The sequence below is a fragment of the Spea bombifrons genome, chromosome 7 (genome assembly GCF_027358695.1).
Source record: "Spea bombifrons isolate aSpeBom1 chromosome 7, aSpeBom1.2.pri, whole genome shotgun sequence".
Lineage (NCBI taxonomy): Eukaryota > Metazoa > Chordata > Amphibia > Anura > Pelobatidae > Spea > Spea bombifrons.
In genome coordinates, this window is record NC_071093.1 from 1,273,536 (window position 1) to 1,285,317 (window position 11,782).

At 47.2% G+C, this 11,782-nt stretch overlaps 1 protein-coding gene across 1 annotated transcript; it reads right to left on the reverse strand.

The window, feature by feature from the left end:
* Nucleotides 1-613: 613 nt before the first annotated feature.
* RALB (RAS like proto-oncogene B) lies at nucleotides 614-10,377 on the reverse strand. The gene is made up of 5 exons (XM_053470932.1): nucleotides 10,224-10,377; nucleotides 3,948-4,102; nucleotides 3,363-3,571; nucleotides 2,028-2,205; nucleotides 614-1,898 (listed from the first exon to the last, which is right to left on the reverse strand). The coding sequence occupies exons 2-5, from the start codon at nucleotides 4,059-4,061 to the stop codon at nucleotides 1,779-1,781; spliced, it is 621 nt and encodes a 206-aa protein (XP_053326907.1). The 5' UTR covers nucleotides 4,062-4,102; nucleotides 10,224-10,377; the 3' UTR covers nucleotides 614-1,778.
* Nucleotides 10,378-11,782: the final 1,405 nt, after the last annotated feature.

Consider the following 11,782-nt stretch of genomic DNA (forward strand, 5'->3'; position numbering starts at 1 on the left):
ATAAATTATATATATTTTAAAAAAAATGCTCAGAATTCTACACTTTATTAATAATCTTCATAGAGTGAAGGAGCTGTTTCTGAGCAGTAATCTGTGTGGGGGGGCTCATATCTTATTTTTTATATTTTAAAATCTATTTCTATATGTATAAGAAAAAAAAACACAAAAAAGCAGACATTTAAATCAAAGCTAAAAACTCAATCTCCATATCGGCGCCGGCTCCCCGGGCAGAGATCACTCCGGCCGTCGCTCCGGGGCAGAGAGTTTGTAGGAAAGCTGCTCAGACGTAAAAGAGACAAAAACTCCCAAAAATAACCCAAAACACAAAAACCCAGGAAGCCGGGATCCCGTGAGGAGACGGGTCTCTCAATGTCAGACACGCTTCTCGCCGGCTCCTTCACGCACCCCTCGGCAGGTTTTGGTTAAGCTGCCGGTAACCTCACACATTCTAATTTTAACGGGAAATCGCTTAAAATTCAGGCTGGTGCCCCTCAAAATAATCGTCACCCTGTAGCAAGCGTCTTGGGAAATAAGGACCCCCCGAAACGAACGGCCTGTTTGGGAAGCAGCGCTGACTCTCGGTCGCTGCAGTAAAAACGTGATCGGCGGAGACTTTCAAGGTTTCAATTTCTTTATTAATTGTGAAAGCGGCCGCAGTTGAGAACGTCACATCCCGCGATCGCCAGAGACGCGGCTGAACCCATAGCGACGGCGCTGTGCGTTATAGAAGCAATTATACAAACCGGAGACGGCAAACCCCCAAAAAATGATTAAAAGAAGTTCCGTTTGAGCGGATTTCCTGTCGCAGGACCCGCGGCGGCGGATTTCTGCGTTGTGTGGCGTGTAAGGTCAGGGAACACGCTCCAACGCCGTCACGTGTGCTAGACACGGTTGGAGGTATACGTGCAGCCAGAGCACGAACCTCTTTATTCACAGTCCGTACGGCAGCAGAAAGTTCCGAACAATCCGAGGAAAACGCTTGAGACCGATTGGGAAGTCATTATCGCAGACCCGCATTAAATACCAGCACGAGCCATCGAGACAAGCAAACACTCTATGGCCACGCAGGAAGCTCATTGTACTTTATCCATCTGTTTCCATCAGAATTCTATAGGCATAGAACATTTTACAGAGACATGTGACCCCAGACCTCAGTCAGGAGAGAAAGGGTTACTGGGTTAACCAATATAAAAACAGAAGCATTTTAAGTGCTTGCCGTCAGCGACCGGCGGACCGTCGTATACGGGCCTGTATACCGGCACAGCTCTGGAACGGACAGGGAGGTTAGAGGGTCTTCTCGTCCTGGATAGGGGGTAACAATCATTTTGGGTGGTTTTATTTAGCATTTTTTGGCATGTGTAGTGATACGCTGTACTGTCATAGACTGCTACATCATGTTAACTCTTTACAGGGCTGGCAGCACGGCCAATAGTTCGTAACACTCCGGTGGGGCGTGTGGTTCCCCTTCCCGTATTTTACTGAATGAGGAATTTTATGGCACTTAATGAGTTAACAAAAAAAAAAGTGTGATTTAGTTTCTAGTATTAAAAAAGGTGTCATAATAATAATAATAAGGCTTCAAAAAGTAATAATAACGATAAAAAATATCATGAGAACTGGGCCAGTTACAGACATAGCTGCGGCTCAAACACTTCATTGCAGAGAGGACCGGCAACGCATTTCGCTGCCGGACCGGACACTGAGTTAGTGAAATACTACGTGCTGCGTTAGAAAGGGCCCGGTGTTTATGGGGGGCCCCGGCAGCCCTCGCTCCCAAATCACAGTAAACAGCAGCGCTGCTTGAAGCTCTTCTTGGTTTTCCCGCTTTTCTTCCCGTTTTTGTCCTTGTTCTCAGACACTTTCTTTGCTCGGACTTCCCTCATCAGGTCAAAAAACACCTGGAATCAGATGGGATATCGTAAGGCGGCCGTAGGAAGCGATGCAGTTGGACGATCAGATAATTTTTCCGCGCCACGGTATAGGTCCCCCCCCCCACACCCCGTTATACAGCCTCCCGCGGCACTCACCTTGTCTACGTTTGCTCTGGTTTTGGCCGACGTCTCCACGTACTGCACCCCCCATTCCTCCGCTTTGCTTCTGGCTTCATCCACCGGGACTTGTCTCCGATCCTCCAAATCAGATTTATTCCCAACAACGAGAAGAGGGATCTTATCATCTTCTGCTTTAACTCGGAGAATTTGTTCCCTGAATACAAACGGGAGGAGATAACAAGTTAGTGCCAGAGTGACTCGGAGGGAGCCCCCCTCTGCCATTCATTATGCATGAATGGCAGTATAAATTGGGGTATAAATCGCCTTTTAAAGGGTGTATGTTTTTGTAAATGCGCTGGCAGCGACGGCTGATGGATTCTGCGAGTGGCACGGTGGCTACGGAGCGACGGCGAATGTTTCTGCTTTGCGGAGATTTCAGAAACTGTCAATAACCCGAGTTTAATATATTCCCCAAACAATGAGCGAACTACACCTTTCCTTATAACCCCCCCACCCCGAGGCTGTTTAAATTTAGAAGTGTAAGCGCAGGAATGAGGAATAATTTAGAACATGTCAGATACTAATGACCGGTAACACGCTCCTGGTTCTGGATCGGATTACCGCCACCGGCAGCAAAAAGAAGAACCCCGATTTAAATTCCAGGTTTATAAACGGAGGATTTTTATAAACGGTATCTATAAGATCACCAGGACGATGTAAATGGGGCGCAAAATAAAGAAACACCACGGATAATCGAGTAGAAGCATTTTCAGAAATAAAACAACCCCTCTCCGCGTTACCCGGGGGTGCAATGGGAATTTCTTCTGTTCAGCGTTATTTCATTACTTACATAAAATGATCAGAAAACGGCCCGACGATTAATTGACATTAAATTGAGAACAGAAGATACCCGTTACTCCCGCTTTAAAATGAATGATTAATGTCTCTCGTTCGGCGATCGCCTGGGGGGGGAGTTTTATACGAATCTGAGTGCTAACTTCTTTAAATTGTTCAGCACTTTTTGCAGATATTTGTACCGACACATAATGTTACATAACCTGCCTCGTGGGCTTAGAACATAGCGTATCGCAGCACACCCCTGTGACGCCTCTTCTAAACGGCTGCTTCTTTTCATTTTTAAACTTGTTTTAGAACTGGTGCAGGACTCAGAGGTATACAGGCGTAGCTTTAAATACCCCCCATAGTAGGCGATTCTTTATAAATACCCCTTACAGGGGAATAGTAAGGCGGGCATCTATGCCTTCGAGCAACAAAACCAAACTGCTGAACCGTATTAAAACTTGTTTCTTGTGCGGCATTAACCCACGACGCACCAAATTGTTTTTCCCTTTAAAACAAGCAGTAACCAACCGGAATTCGGCCGTGGCCGTGAAGGACTCGTGTTCCGTTATGGAGAAGACCAGGAGGAAGCCCTCTCCGCTGCGGAAATAGTTATCCCGAATGGCGGCGTAGTCCTCCTGCCCGGCCGTGTCCAGGATGTCTATCTGCACCTCCTCCCCGTCCAGGACCACTTTCTTCCGGTAGCTGTCGGCTTTGGTGGGTTCGTAGTCTTCTACAAACTGGGAAGGGAGCGAAGAGAGTCCGATCACAAAGGGTTAAGTGCCAAGTCCTGGCTCGGTGATCACGGCTTTAACGCAAAACATAAGACCATCCGCGATCCCTCGACCTCGTCTCTAACCCGCCGCGGTTCTATCGCCGCATCAGACGCCACGTTTCCCTCCAATGTCTCCAACATCTCAGGCGACAAAAATAAAATATCAGCGGCCCCTCTTTGGGTGATGAAGACCACCCCGTTAAATGGAGGAGAGTTTATTCCTGACCACAAAATGTTGCCAGATCAACCTCATTTAAAGTAATTAAGCTAAATTGTAGCTGTAGTAGCGTTTGGAGACTAACGTGTCCTCTATCGATTATTGTCACAGCCGTCACACTTACCTCGTCGTACATGAACTGCAAGGTGAGGGCAGACTTGCCGACGCCACCGCTGCCGACCATGATCACCTTGTGCAGCACCAGCGAGGTTGGGTTCTTGTTCTTGTTGGTGGCCATGGTGTCCGTTCACAGCTTACACTCCGGCGAGTCCCAGCTACCTGCAAACACACGGACAGGACGGTCACGGCTCGGAGCGAGCTATTAAGCAGCCTTAAAAAACAGAATTCTGCCAAATTGAGTCCCTATTCACTGAGAAAGGACCCTCCATGGAACCCGACGGGGCCACAGCGGAGGAAACATTACTAGCCTGACATCCCCGGGATAAAGCCGTAACCTACGGACTACAAGCTCTATGGAGAAGAAACAGCAGGGATCCGCGTTCGGTTTGTATGCTGACTTGCAGTTACATTTTTAAAGCGACACAGAAGGGGTTAATTAACACGCATGTGGAGGCTTTCGCCTGGTGAGGTCCGCCCGGCTTATCCCAAGGAATCTGTAGTAAGTTATTTTAAGAGACGCATAAATCCCAAATTCTGACGGGTGACAGCGATTCCCCTCTCTCACTCTCCCATCCCCGTCTCTCTCTCTCCTCTCCCATCCCCGTCTCTCTCTCTCCTCTCCCATCCCCGTCTCTCTCTCCTCTCCCATCCCATCCCCGTATCTCTCTCCTCTCCCATCCCCGTCTCTCTCTCCTCTCCCATCCCCGTCTCTCTCTCCTCTCCCATCCCCGTCTCTCTCTCCTCTCCTATCCCCGTCTCTCCTCTCCCATCCCTGTCTCTCTCTCCTCTCCCATCCCTGTCTCTCTCTCCTCTCCTGCAAACCATCCATACTGAGATCTTTCAAGGTAAATTTAAATATATTTTTTATTGGGGTTGTAGACCCGCAGCACTGAGATTTTCTGCAACTTTAAGCCAGGGATGGCGATTCTGCATGCGAGTCACATTGTCAAAGCTTTCTAAACTGTAACGGTCTGGTGACCATCCAAAGCATCGCCCCCCCACTCTGTGACAAAAATAATGAAATGGGGGCGATTCTATGCCGTACGGGCATCTTCTTGCTGCCGCGGGGATTTTGCTGATACATCCCATATCCAGGGCTTGGATTATCGTTAAAGGTATCAGAGCTGCCTCACGTCCCTTCGATGTCCCTTAAACATGAAGATCACTTTGAAACTCTTCGCTCTCCAGAGGAAGAAGCTAAGCGGGGGGTCTTCATTCTGGAAACTTCCTCCAATTGTTCGGAGCGTAATGTGTATCGAGTTACATTTCCTCTAGGAGTTTCCTGCTGGCTGTAAACACACCGCTCTCCGCCAGCGCCTGCCCTTCCGACACATCCACCCCATGATCTCACGGAGAAACTGCTGGAGTGGGGTGTGATGTCACCCATCTGATGCAATCCTTAATCCCGTTTGGTTATTCCAAGGGGTTAAAATAAACCTTCACGTAAAATGTTTAGATAAATCCTTCTCTAGGATCATCTATCGCGATACATAGAATAACCTTATCATGACATGAGTTGGCGGTCACGACGGGCGAGGCTTGAGCCGACGGTCCAATGGAAGAGAAAGCGACGGAGTGTGATTGGATGTTCAGCCTCAGATGTGACGGAATGTACCCCGGGATTTATTATTACTGAAATGGGGCTTTCTGGTGAATCAAAGAGAAAGTAAAACAGCGAACAGTGCGGAAGACGCCCTCCTTCCGATTAGAGCTTCAGTCCCTCCATCGGGAGAGGTAGTGACTACACAAAATGTTTCTGACCGGCACACCTCCTCGATAAAGCAACAGAGCGAGAAAATTAGTCAATGTCTCCACTTCCTCAACGAGAAAGCCGGTCGGCTCCTCCGAGAGATCGCAACGCAGATCGCAATCACCGAGACTGTCACCTCGAGGTCCTGAAAACCCCAGACGTTCCAAAAATTAACCATATAGTTACCAGGGAGGAGAACATAATGTATATACAGCCTGTAATCGCTCATCAGTTCTCATAAACTACGGCTCTAAAAAGAAATAAAAACACAACTTCTCTCGGCGCGGTTTCACGAGTCCCCATATTATATATTTAATTATTATATATATATATATATATATATATATATATATCTCAGGGTTAAGCTGTGAGGAATAGTCCTGGGCGGCATGTCAGCAGCCAGAGTGCAGAATTATTATCTTTTATTTATATAGCGTCAACAATCTACGCATTGCATAATACAACACGGATATTCAACGGGTCCTACAAGACGAGACAAACCGATACATTAGGTGGAGAGGCTCGGCTTGCAAGCTTACAATCTATAATTTCCAAAACATCCAACAAATTGTCAGACTTGGAAACAAAGTAACAATCCGCCAACGGGCAAAAGAAACCCAAACGGGCAAACCAAGGGGTCGCTGCATCGCAAAGCCACCGACGCAACACAGCCATTAAAACACCAAAAAAAAACTCCAGTTAAATATTAAGCATTTCCAAGCGATAGAGCAGAAATCCTGGAAATTAAACAGACGTCAGCAGCAATATTTCTTTCCTCGTCAAACAAACCCTGTTGAAAACGTTAAGTAAGCGAAGGTAAATCAGCGCTACGCAGCATCTTATCGAGGTTCAGCTCACCGACAGGACCTCCCGGCTCAGACAATATCCAGCTGCCGCCGGCAAGCGGGTCTCAGGACGCCGGAGCCAGTCCTGGCAGACAGAGTATCGTAACTGAGTCAGGAGAGGAGAGCGCTTTCTGTAAGCAGAACTTCTTCCTGGCAAAGAGCCACGGCGAGGAAAAAAAAAAAAAAAGGATATAAATGGCTGGAATTATAAACTAATCGGTTTTGCTGGAATCTGCGGACGTCACAGGGTTTGTGATCGAGCCGCAGAAGGAGAGAGAGGAGAGACAGCCGTGTAATGAGGGGTCGGAAGGGGACCGGATACCCGGCCCCCCAAACCACAGCGAGAGATCTCTAAATACGACATTACAGAAAAGGCACCGAAAAGGCACAACGGGGGGCAGAACCCGGTCCTAAAATAAGAGTTTGCATGGACAAGGGAGAGATTGGTGAGAAGAAGATATCTGGCATTGCGTTTGGTAACATTCTGATAACTCGCCGCACATAAGTTTTACGACTGATAAGACAAAAAAGGCGAGTCTTACGTTCCAATAACGGAAAGAATTCAACTGGAAAAAAAAGCGTCTTTATTATTTAAAAATGTTTTGGTTGCTGCGGGTGACGATCTTCACTTTATATCGTATTTTTTTTTATATATCCTGAATCTCTCCTATCGCCTGACGCGTTGATACAATATAGATAAAAGATACATCGCCGCTCAACTACCCGGCCTGGATAGAATGAACCAACGAATGAATGAACCAACGAATGCATGAACCAACGAATGAAAATACCGGAAATGATTGCCATTTATCCCAGTAACCGCCGTGCGCAGGAGGAGGAAGCCACGCAGACCACCGGCACGGGCTATGGATTACACGGGATTATTTGAAAATTAAAAAGATAAATACGCAATCTAAGTTATTTTTATGGGCTGTGAATTCACTTGTTAGTGACGGCAGATAGCCGGTCACTCGGGAGTCCTAGAGGTCTTAGTATGAAGATTGTTTTCTCCCTTCCCGTCTCGGTCGGGGTTGGTTCATCCTTCCTGTTCTCTGAATCCTTTTGCAACATCCAGAGCGCGTTTCACAGCCTCACGTAACACGACAACCCCCCCCTGATACACAAGTAATAAAACTAGGACATGAAACAGACCAAAGGCGCTTATTCCGCTGCCCCCCGCTTCACATACATGACGAAGATCACGTGGCAGACTTCCCAAACCAGTCTACTAAATATAAACCATCAAAGACCATTAACCGTGGAAATACGCGGGTCTGCGAGGCTTCGCAATCACAGTATGTTTTCTAAACAGGATAAATGCTGATCCGGAACCATCCGCCGTTATTCTTAGTAAACCATCAATACACGTCAGGCTGACCAAGTGCTCAAAAAAAAAAATAAAATGCATAAATCTGCAGACTGTTAATTATGTACACAATTTGGGCCATATTTAATACGAGAAATACTTTGATCAACACCTCGGGAACTGCTCGATGTGGTGCAGTCGCCATGGCAGCCAGCGTAATGCTCATTGACTGATCCACAACGGAGCGCTTTGGCTTGGAGTGCATCTACGCAAAAAAAAAAAAACAGTATATGCATTCCACTGGTTTCCATGGCAACTGCTCCATATTCATGCAATAGAAGTGTAGTTATATCTGTGACCTAAAAGCGCAAGCCGCAAACTCAGACTTTAGTAAATAAAACGGGCAATACCAATCGAAGCGGCATAAAAAGCTTGGTTTTGCTCTAGAAATTAAACAAATAAATAAAAGTTGTACCGCATAACAAGTGACTGAGGACAGACTGTTATTCCAAGATGTAAAAACACGCAACATTTTCTTTCCTATCGTACCAAAGAAAAAGAAACTAGCGGCCCCAGCCTGAGACACGTTAACCATTTGTTTGCTTGAGGCGTTTTTAAACAGCCTCACAATCTCCCCAAATCGCCCCCCCCCGTCCCATCGCAGCCGGCGGAGCCGCGGATAACTCATTCGCTGGTAGCGGCTCCTTCTAACATTCCCCAGAGACACACGTGTGAAATGTAACACGCGGGTCATCATCGTATGCCCAGATCTGGCTGCGGCAGCGATCAGATTAGTTTTTTTGGGGGGGTTTTAGAGGCGGTGATTTGCTGCATGACATAAGAATTGGAAAATTATACATTTCAGGCAACTTGGACAGCATCCATTAACCAGAAACGCAGCAAGAGCCGGAGAGCAGCGGACCTTTAAAACGCGTTCTGGTGAATAATTTGAATGTTTATTGCGGGGAAAGAAGCGCGACTCATTTATTTATACGTAACGCGTTCAGAAAAGGAATGCCAAGACCGCAGAAAGATTACTTAAAATTCATGCAGTGAGAAGCTATTTTTAAAGGGTTGCTATGGCTACCAGTAAACACAGGAATGAAGGTAAAAACACGGCCGGTACCAAAGTAATTCCAATAGCCCAACGCCAAGAGCCAGCAGAGTCAAGGTGAGTAACCGCAAGGGAGCGCCGACTATTCTAACGCACATGCCGGGGACGACCTGTATCTCTATACACGCAATCAGTACACTTTAACGACACGAGATTACAATGGCGGAGCGTCCACGTCATCAGAGCGAAGGCTTTCTGACAGCGAAGGCGGCTCCGCCATTCCAACCCGACAGATAACAGGTAGGCGGATAAACAGCGAGACGCCAAGAACACGAACACCCGGCGGGCGAGTAACGGCAGCAAATACACGGATTACTCAGCCGGGTTTATAACTCAGGGCTCGACAAACCCCAGGAGCCGGGTCGCTCCGGCTCCTTCACCTTTACATCTGGCTCCTAACTTTGTGCCGTTTTATATCGACCCCGACGGGTGAACCTCCCTCCCTCCCTCTCCGGCTCGTGCAAAAGTGTGATGTCGGCTATCGGATTTGTCCATTTGGCTCGTAACTTTGCAAACACAAAGTTGTCCAAAGTCTGTACGCGTGCGGCTTGACGCCCAACGCATACAGTGTACGGCGCCGCATCCTATACGCATCATCTCTGGTAATGTTTGCCTCAAAGTGAGATTTTCGAGGGGACAGCAGACCGGTGATGTATCAGACGCCACAGAGACCGAGCCGTATCTCCGACCGATCGCCGGCTGTGAACGCACTCTTATAACCCGACGGCCTGCTGAATCCGCTCATTCTCATACTGAGCAAAGTTAATCCCGGTTTATTAGTTTGATGCCGGGATGGGGTCATTCGTAAGGCTACGCGATCTCCTATATATATTTATTATTACACTTTATTTACGGAGCACCGGCAGATTCTGGAGCCGTGACAGGTAAGCGGTTCGTGTTCTAGAGTTAAATCTCATTCCGTTTTAGCGGCCGCAGTATTTACTGTAATCGGGTAACATGGATCCGTCACCTGAGGAAATCTCTACAATGAAAAGAATTCAGTCTCTCTGGAACTTTCTGGTCTGACTGGGGAGCCTCAGTAATTCTGCCCCATTTGCCCCTGTGGGCGCATAACATGTATGTAATGGGGCTGGACATGCGGAGATACACTACATATAATAACTGCATGTAAACAAAGGCTGTAAATAGCACTATATATAAAGTGTTTATGACAATATTCAGCCAGTTCTGAATACCCCATTCTGTATGTAAATAACCCCCGCATGGCAAGAACCGAGCCACGCCCAGTGCCCTCCGCCTCTCACCTTCTCCCCGCCGCCGCTCTCCTCTCTGCCCGGTTCCCTGCTCGCTCTCTCTTTGCCCGGGCGCGGCCTCCTCCCTCCTGCAGCTTCCCGTCTTCCTGTCACCGCCCCTCGCGCACTACGGCCGCCGGCTGGGGACACACTACCAAGCGCCGAACTACGGAGCGCGACAGCGGACAAAGCGGAGTGATTGGTAGCGCGCATGCGCAGAGCCTGACACAGTTACACAGGCCGCGGCTAGGGCATGGGTTGCCAGGTTGCCTAGGCTGGGGCAGACTACTACCCCCTGGGGCAACACTAATCGAAGGACCACCCCAAGTATCTGTATGGACTCGGCTCGGAGCTGATAGATGGGATATTACAGGTTTGATATGTGATGATAGCAGAAAACTTTGATGGCATCACCTTGACCTGAAATTGGCCTTTATTACAGATAAATAATGTTACCTGAAAATACATGTTATGCTACAATTACTTATATGGCGCCAGCAGACTCCGTAGTGCTGTTACAATAGGGAATTAACAAGGTTAACATGCGTTAGGACAGAAGGAGGAGAGGGCCTGATCCTGGGAGCTTACAATCTATTTGAAGGTTGTAAGGGAATGTGACAGAATGAGAGGAGCTGCTTGGGTGAGGATGACCCTTGCTTACAAGGACTGTCCCATCAAATTCTGGACTGTTGGCTGCTATGGTAAAGGTATCAGCGGGTCTAATCGTATGGGGAGGAATAAACTTGATTATGTAACTTATTCCCATATACTGCAGGGCTGCATTCAAAACGGCTGTCAGCAACATGTAAAAATTAGAAGTGTCCACAAAAGCTGGGTGCGAGGGTGATACTTTCTCCCTGGCCGCTGTGTCACGTGTGTAAATGGAGGCTACACGGAAGCAGGGTCCCCTGGGTAGAAGAGCTTCGCTCAGGTCCTGCAAAAGAGATACGTGAGGGGTTAATATTTCATTTAACAATAAAGATTAAAAAGGAGATCGTTAAACCCGAGCGACCCGTCCCAGGAGCTCAGGATGCTGCATTTTTCTTGCAAATGCGGATTATAAAATAATTCAAGAGAAAATAAATTCATCTTACATTATTTCGATGAATTTATCTTTAATTGAATCAATTTCAGAGGTTACATCCTGAGCAGCCAGGAAGAAATGACATCAGCAACAAACAATGGAAAGAAAAAAGATCCTTGCCTGCGGCCCCCCGGAGGAACGGGGGGGGGGGATAATACCAACAACTGCGTAGTAATTATACAAATACATTTTAAAAAACTTAGATTTTTTTTAAGGTGTTTCTTTAGTGGCAGGATGGTGGATACAGCGGTACGCCTTCTAGCAGAGGTGGTAGAGTTTAGTCTAAGGGATGATGTATGTCACTGACATGTCAGCAGATACATTCAGTGACTTTCAGCGCATTCGCTTCCATCGGTTGGCACTAAATCTGTTGTACAGCCCTGCGGAATATGATGGTGATATATAAAACTATAAATACTGGTAATAATAATAAATTTAGACCATCGGCCCCCAAAATGGTCCCTTTATGAAGAATATAATTTTTGCG

What these genes read in the sequence shown, in the direction of transcription:
- RALB (XM_053470932.1), bottom strand. Translation starts at nt 4,061, where the DNA reads ATGGCCACCAACAAGAACAAGAACCCAACCTCGCTGGTGCTGCACAAG. An exon ending in ACGGCCACGGCCGAATTCCG is followed by an intron (nt 2,206 to 3,362) that starts GTTGGTTACTGC and finishes GTTTGTATTCAG; the next exon opens with GGAACAAATTCTCCGAGTTA. An exon ending in CCAGAGCAAACGTAGACAAG is followed by an intron (nt 1,899 to 2,027) that starts GTGAGTGCCGCG and finishes ATCTGATTCCAG; the next exon opens with GTGTTTTTTGACCTGATGAG.